The sequence below is a fragment of the Mus pahari genome, chromosome 20, assembly GCF_900095145.1.
Source record: "Mus pahari chromosome 20, PAHARI_EIJ_v1.1, whole genome shotgun sequence".
In the NCBI taxonomy this organism is placed as follows: Eukaryota; Metazoa; Chordata; class Mammalia; order Rodentia; family Muridae; genus Mus; species Mus pahari.
Genome location: NC_034609.1, coordinates 19,628,002 through 19,641,169, shown reverse-complemented (window position 1 = coordinate 19,641,169; position 13,168 = coordinate 19,628,002). Strand labels below are relative to the sequence as shown.

At 42.0% G+C, this 13,168-nt stretch overlaps 1 protein-coding gene across 1 annotated transcript in view; it reads left to right on the top strand.

Annotated features, from left to right (window-relative positions):
- Positions 1-13,168, top strand: part of Csnk2a2 (casein kinase 2 alpha 2) — a 41,798-nt gene that overhangs the window by 23,719 nt on the left and 4,911 nt on the right. Inside the window, exons 6-11 of the mRNA XM_021220114.1 lie at positions 4,041-4,124; positions 4,874-4,984; positions 5,484-5,585; positions 8,267-8,367; positions 9,912-10,060; positions 12,597-12,690. Coding sequence (XP_021075773.1) covers positions 4,041-4,124; positions 4,874-4,984; positions 5,484-5,585; positions 8,267-8,367; positions 9,912-10,060; positions 12,597-12,673 — 624 coding nt within the window. The 3' untranslated portion in view covers positions 12,674-12,690. The remainder of the gene's footprint in view (positions 1-4,040; positions 4,125-4,873; positions 4,985-5,483; positions 5,586-8,266; positions 8,368-9,911; positions 10,061-12,596; positions 12,691-13,168) is intronic.

The following is a 13,168-nucleotide window of genomic DNA, read 5'->3' as shown; positions in this document are numbered from 1 at the left end:
GAATAGTTGAGGTCCTATCTTCCAAGTAACAATAAAAGAATGGGAACCTCAGCGTGCAGCCTGCCAAGGTCAGCCCTGTAGTTGGGCCCTCAACATCAATATGTTTGTTGAATTGGCTGGTACAAAATGTTTGTTGGTTGGTTGGGTTTTTGGGGGGTCGGGTGCGGTTGGTTTCTTAGTTTTTTTCAAGGCAGGGTTTCTCTCGTGGAACTCCCTCTGTAGACCAGGTTTCAGGGGATCCTCAAACTCAGAGATCTGCCTGCCTCCACCTCCTGAGTGCTTGGGATCAAATCCAATTGCCACCACCTGGCAGTTACTATTTCTTGATGGGAAAGTCATGAAAAGGGATGTATACATAATTGGCAGACATTTGCAGCCATCTTTTTAGTTTTTCAAACTGTCTTTTAACATCCCTTTCTTGTATGAGAATATCTGCACCTCACCTGTACTGGCTAGTTTGAGCAAGGGAGAAGTGATGGGTGAACCTTCTAAGTGACTTACAAATACCAAGTACTAAAAAGTGGAAGCATTATTAATCAGCGAACACATGTTTTCATTTGTCTGGATGAACACTGCAGTAAAGCACTGTGAACCGTCCCTATGTACCTTTTAGGGTAATGAATCACTAAGAACTTAGTAACAACTGTGTACTCCCCCCAGAAGTGCATCATAAATACAGAATTGACCAACATGGTGGCACATAACTTTAATCCCAGCACTTGTGAGGTAGAGAGGTAGGCAAATCTCTTGAGTTCAATGCTTGTGAACCTCAATTAAGAAAATTGCCAAGATGGGGTTTGTATGGGAACTGGAAAACATTGTTCAAGCAAAATACCAGGTTGAAGCAGGGCTGGACTTGGGGAGTGGAAGTTTGCAGATCTGGCTTCCTGAAATGAATGTTTTCCTTAGTTCTTGAGTGATCTGAGAGCCAGAATGCTGGGCTTAGAATTCGCTAGTGTCTGTTGAGCTTTGATAGGAAGGATAGACTGCTTGAGCTGGCCTTCCTTTCCCGTGGAAGTGTGCAGTGGGAAGAGGTTTGCCGTGCTGTAAACATCAAGCTGTCCCTTTCCTAGAGGTCTTCCCAGCAATCCCCATGCGAGCACTATGAGAACCACTGTCCTTTTCTCTCAATAGCTCATTTAAGTCACTTTTCGAGTCTTGGGAGTTTTTAGCTAGCACGAGCTGGATGAAGACAAAACCTAGCACATCAGTGCTCGATGCTGGTGGCCATGCTGCTGTCCAATGATGGCAGTAATCTATTTCTGTTGATAAGGCAAAGAATCCCAATGTCTGAGCAGAAGCTGTAGCAAATATTAAAACTGGAGTACCCCTCAGGGAATGTATAAGCATGTTAGGAACCCACGGTATATCTGGCCACTGTACCCTACCTACCAAAAACTACTCGATGCTTTTTTTTTCCCCCCCTTTGGCTCAGCCCTTGGTTCGACCCTATATTTTTCATATCCCAGGTATTGTCAGAATTAGATCTTTGACCGAGACTAAATAAATGGAAAAAAAATCAACATTTTCTCTTAGAAAACAGGAAGTATTTAACCTTGCTAAAAATGTAGAAGAAGCCGGGCAGTGGTGGTGCATGCCTCTAATCCCAGCACTTGGGAGGCAGAGGCAGGTGGATTTTTGAGTTCAAGGCCAGCCTGGTCTACAGAGTGAGTTCCAGGACAGCCAGGGCTACACAGAAAAACCCTGTCTCGGAAAAAAAAAAAAGAGAGGGGGGAGGGAAGGGAGAGGAGAGGAGAAACAAAGAAAGAAAATGTAGAAAAAACTGAGGCTAAAGGCTATTGGGTGACTGCTCAGTGACTACCTCTACCCTCCAGGCTTTATGTGATTGGATTCAGATTTAGGGTGTGTGCCCTCACGGACCCTAGTTTCATAACACAACGGCAGAGATGGATTTGAGTGAGAACTATGAAATTCTGGGTAAACAAATACCAGTTAAAAGGAGGCACAAGAGCTCATTGCAATCTTGCCACATCTATTGTAAAGCAAAACAAAAAAATGGAAATATAACATAGGTAAAGTAAATCAATCTTAAGTTTCCATGGTATTTCATTGTAAAGCCTCCAGTCTGATGTCCTTAAATCTATGGTAACTATTTAAATTAATCAAAACTAAGAGTTCTGTTATCTGTAGGACACTGGTCATATACTAGGTACTTAGTGGCCTTACAGAGCTGGTGACAAGCTGTAACTATAGATTGTTTGCTGCAGAAGCGGTAGAGTAATTACAGATGTCCAGAAAGTGATCCTGGACTCCTTACTTTCAGTAGTATTTCTTTCTTTGGAGATTATGTCACCCAGGTTCTGTATTGCCCATTCTCCAAATTCAGACTAAAAGCATCAACTTTGTTGTTGCTATAGATCAGGGGAGCATATTGTTGGCATCAGGCTGATGCTCCTCTCTGGCATAAAGCTGCCTGGGATGGTGTCCTTTTCAGTCTGTTGCTGTTTCCCAGCCAAGAGGTACTTGTTATCTAGAGTAACTTTTGGTTATAGCTGGAGGGGCTCAACTGACACTAGTAGGTAGGTGTCAGGTCTTCTGCTGACCTCTGTAATCAGGATAGGCCCCCACATGACAAAGCTGGCTTCTTGAAGCTTTCCAGTGCTTTTTAAGTCAAAGCTTCTTTTTGGTTTTGGTTTTTGAGACAGGGTTTCTCTGTGTAGCCCTGGCTATCCTGGAACTCACTTTGTAGACCAGGCTGGCCTCGAACTCAGAAATCCACCTGTCTCTGCCTCCCAAGTGCTGGGATTAAAGGCATGCGCCACCACTGCCCAGCTTAAGCCAGAGGTTCTAACTTTGGGGTTCACAAAGATGTCCGCATGCCTTCGTGTGTGATGAGAAAAAAGCTGGATGTGGTGAGCATGCCTGTAATCCCAACATTCAGGTGTCTGGAGCCAGGAGCACATTGACTCTGAGGCCAGGCTGGGTACAGAAAGAATAGAGAGTAACCTGACTGAGCTGTGTAACATTAAAGAGGGAAAAGGCGTATTAATACAAATTTAAAGATAAAAGATTTAAATAAACATTTCTTCAAAGGCAGCATAAATATAGACTGACCAATAAGGAGGTGACAAGTTTGCTTCAGCACTAATAAAGAAATACAAATCAAAAACACATTAAGGTACTACTTTATCCCACCTGAATAGCTGTTATTTTAAAAAGGGTGTGACGGGTGTGGCCAGTGTATAAAAAGCTGGAACCATCCTGTGTTAGGCTTGAGAAAACAGGCAGTTCCTTAGAAAGTGTAAAGTTCTTATACAGCAAGGAACTTCTCCTAAAAATCTACCCAAGATAAATAGATGCATATCTCACAAAAGTCTTCCACATGGTTATTCAATGCAGCATGTTCTCAACCCCAGTGCAACAAACTAATAAGTTCATACAATTACTCAATCTCAAAAACACAGTGCAAGAAAGGAGACAAAGGACCATGCCGTTAGGAATGTCTAGCTGGAAAAAAAAAAAAAATCTCTAAATCAGATCAGATCCAGCAGTGGCTGGAAGTCACTTGGTGTGGGAATTCAATCCTGAGAGTTTAAAGTGTGGTAGCAATGGTTACAGGGTTTTCAACTTACTAAAGATCACAGGCTTTCAACACATACAAGCCTCTTATATTGATTCTATTACAGAAAATAATTTTCTCTCAGAATTATAATGTTGATTTTTAAAAGCTAAGTGGCTCAGATTTTATATTTAAATAAAATGTAAATGTTTCTTAGTCTAGAAAACTCATGCTTACGACTGTCTTGTTAGAAGATATGCTAGAGGGTCATTCTTTAGGTTCCACACGCTGGGTCTCATTCCCTCCTTGTAAAGCAGCCTTCAGCATGACCATTGAGAGCCCCTTTCTGCCGGCTGCCGGCTGCAGTGTCCATAGAGAGCTTTTTTTTTCTCTCTCTCAAAGGCAGTAAGCTGTCCTTTTGAGACTGTTCAAGTTAAAGTGTCACAAATAATAAGAATGTGTTTGCATTGGGGGCGATAAAGGGTTTGCTTACTTTTCTCTGTGCTTTCTTACCTACTAGGCTCTGGATTACTGCCACAGCAAGGGAATCATGCACAGGGATGTGAAACCTCACAATGTCATGATAGATCACCAACAAAAAAAGGTACCAATCCAGCCAGGCAGCACCAAACCTTTGCTGAAGGCTTAGGGAAGATCTAAACATTGTCAGATAGCATTGTGGTATCAGTAGACACGATGCTGTGTCTGCGCTGTCTATAGACCATGTTGATTCCTTTTGTAGACTGCATTACTGTGACTTCTCTAGTCTCCTGTATTAGTTCCTACCAGGAAAGTCCATGGTAACCATGCTATAGTCTCTGGTTTAGTTCTAGTGTTCAAAGGGCCTTCGGAAGAAACTACAACAGTGGTTTCTACTTCACTTCTTCATGATCATTCCAGTTCAACTAGCCCTAAGAAGTACACTTGGGTCCCTCCAACTCTGGCTGTCACAGCCAGTGTTAGCTTAATAACTAGTTAGAGCAGTGTGCAATGCTTCTGCCTGGAGGGAGCCATGCATGTCCTTCAGTATTGCTTGGAGCTCATGTTAAGAGTCATGAGTGATGGGAATGTGTTCCATATGTAAGTAGCATGGAGGCAGAAACAAGGTTGAGCTCTGATGATCTGGAGAGAAAAAAAGACCAGGGTAAATTAAAAGGAAAAACTCGGAAACATTCCAAGTACTCTGCTCCAGAAATAATTTCATCTGCGGTTCTTGAAGTGTAGTCTTACATGGGTACACTCACACTGTATGTGGTCAAGTACCTGTTGTAGATACGTTCTATGGCCTCGCCACAGGCATGGACATGTCCAAGGGCATCTTTCATGGTCTGTTCTGTCTTGTCTTTCTTACAGCTCCGACTGATTGATTGGGGTCTGGCAGAGTTCTATCATCCTGCTCAGGAGTACAATGTTCGAGTGGCCTCGAGGTACTTCAAGGGACCAGAGCTCCTTGTGGACTATCAGGTGAACGTGTCAGTGAAGCTGCTCTGCATTAATTTTATATTTTCTTAGGGATTTTCCTGGTTTGCTATGTAGTTGATGGATTCATAAAACCCAGTTATTATTCTACTCTATAAAGCTTTTTCTCAGCTACATTAAATTCTTTTTCATGATGTATCTATAAGCTTACTTGTACCACAGCCCACATGTGAGGGTTAGACAGCTTGCAGGAGGAGTTTGTTCTCTCCATCATGTTGGTTCTTGGCCTAAGGATTAGGTTGTTGGGCTTGGCAGCCTTGGACATTTCCTACCAGCTGAGCTTCTTGCTGCCTTTTTTTTTTTTTTTTAAGGGAAGAGTGACTTTAGTTATAACTGCAGAAAGGCTAAGAATGGAGTATAGTATAAGGCCCTAATGCCTCAGAAATATGGGCTAATCTTCAGGAGTCAGATGAGTACTAGAAACTCCATCAATACAAAGGGCTTCTAGCCACCCTTGACTAATGACCGTCCTTACTGCTTTCAGATGTATGATTACAGCTTGGATATGTGGAGCCTGGGCTGCATGTTAGCAAGCATGATATTCCGAAAGGAGCCATTCTTTCACGGGCAGGACAACTATGACCAGGTGAGCAGATTTGGTCACTGTTATGTTACAAATGATAGAGATAGAACATATGAGCCATGAATGTCACTCACTATATATGGGCTACCATGTAAGCTGATGAGTTGTTCAGAATTGTGTCTGTGTTACAAGATCCCAAAGCAAGCAGACATTTGCTGTCTATGCTGAACCTTCAAGATGGGTCTAAGAAATATGGTATCTCTTTGTTGCAGTAAATCTCCAACCCCAATACATCCAAGCAAAAAAACACACAACTCAGTTACAGTATTTACAAGCTGCACACCTAGATTGGGCAGATTTCCCACACACTACCCTATTCCCCATCTATGAGATCCCTTGTTACTTGTGGCTTCTCCAGGCCACATGGTACTGCTCCATCTTCCACCTCCTCTTCCTCTGTCTTTCTTTCCTCCTTCCTCTCTTCCTCCTCTCTAAAACCTCCGGCCCCACCTTTCCCTTCCACGGCCCAATCACAGGCTCTAGCCGTTATTTGACCAGTTAAAATGGGGAGAAATTTCACATGAAATCCCCCAGGTGATCCACTCCTCATTGGTGCAGCCCCTCTTGAGGAAGCAGAATTAGCATCAGAATACAAACAGCACCAGGGCAACCCACGGTGTTTCCCCCTTTTTGTACAATTAAAAGACTCTCCTTTTTTTTCCCCCTCAGATATAAATTGAGCACAACTATTACGCAATTTAGAAAGTATAACATATACTTAGCACCCAGTCTGTCATATTGTCAATTTAGATAAAGCACTCTACCATCTATCCTAACTTTAAAAACTTACAATTTTATATCTGGATTATATTCTGGGTTTAGCTTATATTACTTACCATCATTTGAAAATGATTCTCTCAAATCTATATCATCTCTCTTAATATTAAACAGCTTGACTGCTATGAAACTAGTCTTCAACCCCATCAGAAATCCAAAAATGACTTAAATATTACCTGAAAATATAGGAAGCACAAGACATAGCTTCCAAAATTTAACCGTTTTGTAGAGACAGCTGACTACCTGGACAGTCCCTAATTCCTCAAAATGTTGGCGCTTCAGTCTTCAGCCTTCTGGCCCAGGATCATCTGGCAGACTTTTGTAAAGCAGAATTTTGAAGGACTGCTTACCATCTTGCTTGGCAGAGCTATCGGTCAACTATTTCGCATAGTATGACCTTTTCCTGGACAGTATTTTTGTCTATAGATGAATTGAGGCAATTTTTGTGTAGTGCTTATCTCTCCACGACTGGAACCCTAACTCTAACCCTAACCCTATTGATATTTAATTTTTTTTTCTTTGAACCAAGAAAGGGGTGTAGTCAGGAGCAGGCTTGTTTCTAGTCAATTGATCTTTAATAATGAAATGGCCATAAATGTTGTATTCTGTGGACTTCTGTCCACAGAAGAGTATATGTCCGGGGCTGGTGAGATGGCTCAGTGGTTAAGAGCACTGACTGCTCTTCTGAAGGTCCTGAGTTCAAATTCCAGCAACCACATGGTAGCTCATAACCATCCATAACAAAATCTGACTCCCCTCTTCTTGAGTGTCTTAAGACAGCTACAGTGAGCCGGGCGTGGTGGCACACGCCTTTAATCCCAGCACTTGGGAGGCAGAGGCAGGCGGATTTCTGGGCCTCGTCTACAAAGCGAGTTCCAGGACAGCCAGGGCTACACAGAGAAACTCTGTCTCGGGGGGGGGGGGGGGGGGGGGGAGACAACTACAGTGTACTTACATATAATAAATAAATAAATCTTCTTAATAAAAGACTATCTATTTAAAGGATATCTGAACTGTTATACCTTAACTATTCTTAGTCATTTCTATTTGAGTAAATTAAAAACACTTTATTATAATTAAATCAGAATATAATATAATCTGGCCCTTGACTTGTGTTACTTAATCATTCTAAACAGTGTTTGTTTGTTTGTTTGTTTGTTTGTTTTAAAAGATTTATTTACTTATTAATTATATCTAAGTACACTGTAGCTGTCTTCAGACACTCCAGAAGAGGCCGTCAGATCTCATTACAGATGGTTATGAGCCATCATGTGGTTGCTGGGATTTGAGCTCAGGACCTTTGGAGGAGCAGTCAGTGCTCTTAACCACTGAGCCATCTCCAACCCCTAAACAGTTTTTAACAGGAGTTATTAGATGGACTGGGTCCAAGCCTTGTATTCTTAGAAGAGTTGTACAGGCACAATGCCTGTCAAAGAGTAACAATAATAATTTTAATCCTTGTATGAAGAAATTTAAATCTGTATCATTCTATAAATTGTATATCAATGTAAAATTTTAACTTTAAGTTGCATTAATTATAAAAATTTCTGCCAATGTAAGATATGGCTATGTAATATTTTGTTTAAGAGTAAATTTGATAACCTATCCCTCTGACAACCCACAATACCTCTTTGTCTAACAAAATCAGATTCTTGACATTAGATCACAATGTCCTCAAAGATATTAGCATCTAAATTACGTTACCCCTTTAAAAGCAGTTTAGAAACTTGGATTCGTGTGAGACTTGTGTCCTTAAGTCTTTGTTTACCCTAGGCTCAGGTCTCTGTTAAGTTCCTAGAGATCTGAGTGACATGGAACCTCCTGATTCCCAGGCCTGGCTCAGTGTTCTCTAAGACGCATGGGAAGCTCTGTGCTTGGTGATTTGGTCAGTTTGTTTTGTGTTTCAGCTTGTTCGAATTGCCAAGGTTCTGGGGACAGATGAACTATATGGGTATCTGAAGAAGTACCACATAGACCTAGATCCACACTTCAATGATATCCTGGGACAGTAAGTAAAGAAAGAGAAGGAGGTTGGGATGGGGAGGAAGGAAGGGTGCACCTTGCTCTGTTTCAGAAGTTGGAAGGTTAGACAAAATCCAGTTTCTTTCCCTTTTCTAACACCAATATTGATGTTGGTTTGTTGGTTGGTTGGTTGACTGGCTTGCTGGCTGAAGCAAGGTCTCACTTGCTATGTAGACCAGAGCTGGTCTTCAACTCACAGAGATCTACCTGCTTTAGCCTCCTAAATGCTAAAACTCCTACTTATCAATAGAAAATGGAAAATAAGCCATGTGTGGACATGGATGTCTCTAATCATATCACCAGGGAGGCTAAGGCAGGAGGATCATTGAGTTTGAATCCAGCCTGGCAATCATGAGATCCCATGGAAGCAGACAAAATCATGTTACAGGGGGAAAGTGTTTATTTGATTAAAGCATGTACTTAATATTTAACTTAATTTCTGGTTTATATGTAAGCATGTTTTTATCTGTGTACATGCATGTGTACCATGTATGTATTGGTGTCTGCAGAGTCAGAATAGGGGTCCTTTGAAACTGGAGTTAGAGATGGTTAAGAGCCACCATGTGGTTGACAGAAATTGAAATCAGAATCTCTGGAAGAGCAGTCTGTGCTCTTAAAACCACAGAGCCATCTCCCCAGCCCTAAATATACCTACCTATTTGGATGACAAATCCTGGAAAACTATGTTTCTTTAAATAAATGAATAGCTTATTTTCTGAAGTAAGTTTTACAATAAATATTAAGGCATACTGAATTTTCAGGTACAGTGTAGATTTGTATGGTTTAGAGATTTGTTTGTTCCTTTGTTTGACATGGTCTTGCTGCATAGCCCTTGCTGGCCTCAACCTGAATGCTAGGATTATAGATGTATACCACCATGCCCAGCTTCAGTCTTCACTTCAGTATGCTAAAAGGAAATGTTTGGCTGGTGGTCTTCACACATTGTCATATGAAACCATTTGTTTCTAAAGCCAGCTCTCTAAATCTACCTAAGCATCATGCGTAGTCACTACCAGGCTGTACTCAGAGTTGTTGAAAAGACTGGGCCGTAAGAGTAACCCAGGAAGATTGAACCGATTCTCACTCAGGTGGAGAAGGTGGTTTTGGTTTTGGTTTTGGTTTTTTGGTTTTTTCGAGACAGGGTTTCTCTGTGTAGCCCTGGCTGTCCTGGAACTCACTCTGTAGACCAGGCTGGCCTCGAACTCAGAAATCCGCCTGCCTCTGCCTCCCAAGTGCTGGGATTAAAGGTGTGTGCCACCACGCCCAGCTCAGATGGAGAAGTTTTAAACAGATTCTGTTTGTCCAATGATTGAGCAGTTCTGTGTCAGTACACCATGGTTATACCTGGGTGTGACAGGTTGTGGAGGTGCTGCTATATGAAGTGGGTACCAGTAAGAATGAGCTTCTGCCGCTTCACACAGTGCACCATTCTAAGGCGTCGTTGATGTTGGGTCAACAGAGAATTTTTGTAGAGGAGAATTTTTCATGTTGTTTAGTCTCAGAATAGTAATGGCTCACTGTTTCCCTTAGACATTCACGGAAGCGCTGGGAAAACTTTATCCATAGTGAGAACAGACACCTTGTCAGCCCCGAGGCCCTAGATCTTCTTGACAAGCTCCTGCGGTACGACCATCAACAGAGATTGACCGCCAAAGAGGCCATGGAGCACCCATACTTCTGTGAGTTTTTTGTTTTCGTTTTTCTTTTAAAGTATTATTTATTTACATTATGGATATAAGCGTACACTGTAACTGTCTTCAGACACACCAGAAGAGGGTGTCAGATACCATTACAGATGGTTGTAAGCCATGTTCTTGCTGGGAATTGAGCTTAGGACTTCTGGAAGAACAGTCAGTGCTCTTAACCATTGTGAGTTATTAACCACTCTCCAGCCCTGTGAGTTATTAAAAGACAAAATTGTCACTCTTTATCTTCAAGGTCAATCACAACACTAGATGTCTAGCATCAAGTTTTATTTATTCTAGATCACTGAGGCAACTTTATAGATGATTTTTCTTAGTTCCCAAAGGTGTTTGCTTATTCACTAGTAGTAGTAGCTCTGAGGCCAGGCTGTCTACCCACTCTCATAACCCTGGTCTTGTGGACTGAAGGTATCTAAGATTTGTTTTCAAGCATAAAATGTATATAAAATGTGTATAAAAAGAAGTCGGCGATTTTTATTTTCTCATTTAAAAAAGTAGCTAGCACCCCCCTGTGTGTTTCTAAAGGAAGCAATGTGTAAATAAGAGGGCTCTGAGGTGAGGGAGCAGGCACGTGTGACAGCTGGGCTGTGCCCTCTGACATCTCCCACTAAGCATGTGTGTTCCTCTGTACCTTCTTACAGTGCAGAAACTTTACATCCACTTGACCATGTGCTTGAAGAGGTAGCTTAGTCTAATCCTGGGAGAGGCTGGAAGGAGTGAAGCTGGGTAGTGACTTGACTCTTAGTTCACTCTGAATCAAGATGACCTCTGGCCTATAAGGTTTGGGTGTATTGTTTGACCACTGTGTGCTCGTTTCCTTTTTACCTCTGGAGTTTAACTAATTCCTAATAGTATTAACTAATAGGAAGAATATATTGCTATGGTTTCAGATTACAGCAGAAGTTTAAGGTGACAAAAAGTGTAAAGGATCTTCTCTTTTAGCCTTTTGTGCCTTAGACAGATAACATTTAGTTGTCTGCTTTCTGATTTCCCTGTGAGGTAGGCCACTTTAAGGATACTGGTTTAGCCAGAGTGGTGGCACACACCTTTTTTTTTTTTTTTTTTTTTTTTTTAAGATTTATTTATAATCTGTAAGTATACTGTAGCTGTCTTCAGACACACCAGAAGAGGGCGTCAGATCTTGATACAGATGATTATGAGCCACCATGTGGTTGCTGGGATTTGAACTCCAGACCTTCCAAAGAGCAGTCGGGTGCTCTTACCCACTGAGCCATCTCACCAGCCCGGCACACACCTTTAAATCAGCCACTCAGAAGGTAGTCAGATCTACTTGAGGCCAGCCAGAAATACATAGTAAGACTCTTCAGGGGGGGTTGTTTTTTGTTTTTTGTTTTTTTCGAGACAGGGTTTCTGTGTGTAGCACTGGCTGTCCTAGAACTCATGCTTTAGACCAGGCTGGCCTCGAACTCAGAAATCCACCTGCCTCTGCCTTCTAATTGCTGGGATTAAAGGTATTCTCATCAGCATACCTGGCTTTAAAGAAACAACAACAATAATAACAACAAAACCAGCCAGTCAGTGGTGGTGCATGCCTTTGATCCCAGCACTTGGGAGGCAGAGGCAGGCGGATTTCTGAGTTCAAGGACAGCCAGGGCTACACAGAGAAACCTTGACTCAAAACAAACAAAACCAAATAAATAGAAAGCAATACTAGTGTAAACAAATGGACATGCATATGCATGAGGATTGCATATTTGAAGCCATCTAAGGTGTTGATGTTCTGTCTGGACTCTACCCCCACAGTTACCTGGCAACAGCAAGGTAGGCCTGGCCCTCTATAAAAGGGGCTGTGTGCCCCCCATAAGGTATACAGTGAGATTCTGTCTCAGAAATAATAACGAAAACAACCTGATGAATGTTTCACATAATTCATTATTTGGTTATTATCCAAATAAACTGTGTATCTCACTGCTCCTTAAAGTCAATAGACTGCCACTGGCTCTTTTATTCATCTTTTCATAACATGCTTATCATTGTATGTGCTTTAAAGAATTTAGGGGCTGAGTATGATGTTGGTACTCAAAGAAGAAACTGGAATAAATGTGAACAGTTATAAGTTAGGGTCTCTGCTTTTCAGCAGCTGGATCTATATTCTAAGGAAGTAGAAGAATCACCTAGAAAAAGATTTCCCAGTGGGTATGAAGCCACCCTGGCTGAGCAAGAAGATCAGGGTGAAGAAGAGGGAAGAGTTCAGGGCTAGTTTGAGCTCCTTGTAAAACTTCTTCCCCCAATCTAGTATGCAATAGGAGCTGAGGCAGTGACTTAGTGGTAAATTGATTGCCTAGCATGTGTGAAACTATGGGTTCTAGACCCTGCTTTGAGGGAGAAAAAATAAGGAATTATTTCCTGACCCTGCCTCGATGCCTGGTTTTTGTGTGGCCTGAGTCCCACATAAACGTGCATGTAGAAGAAGAAAGGCAGACTGGCTGTGGCGTTCTTACTGTACTGCCTCAGTGCTGGTGCTCACGTGGGAACCTGTGCTTTCTTGCAGACCCAGTGGTGAAGGAGCAGTCCCAGCCTTGTGCTGAGAACACCGTGCTTTCCAGTGGTCTCACCGCAGCACGATGAAGCCTGGGGAATCGACGGTAATGCGGCACTGATGCTTGCCAATAAAACCAACCAACCAAACAAAAACTTGAAGGAAACTACAGTGTGATAAAAAGAAATTCTAATCATTCCTTCTAAAGGCAAAGAAGAGTAAAGACCTAAAGTCTGTGTCAAAAGCACGAAACTCCCCAGTACTAGTGTGCAGGGAGCTGCGCTGTGCAGTGTGGCAGAGTGCAGAGTGCAGGATCTGAGGGGACTCTCCCTTTGGAATGCATGGGAGATGAGAAGCTCGGAGTTGTTGTACACGTACCTGCGTTTAACAGGATACCACTGTTGAATTAACCCGTTCGGTCAACAAGCTCTGAATATCTGACTTCCTATCTATTCCATTGTGGTCTGATTTTCTGTGAGAATTCAGGCTCAAGTTTTAGCAAAAGTCAGCAGTCTATTCTGACACACCAGCCTCATTTCCAAAAAAAGACGAAACAAAACAAAACAAAACAAAAAACAAAAAAA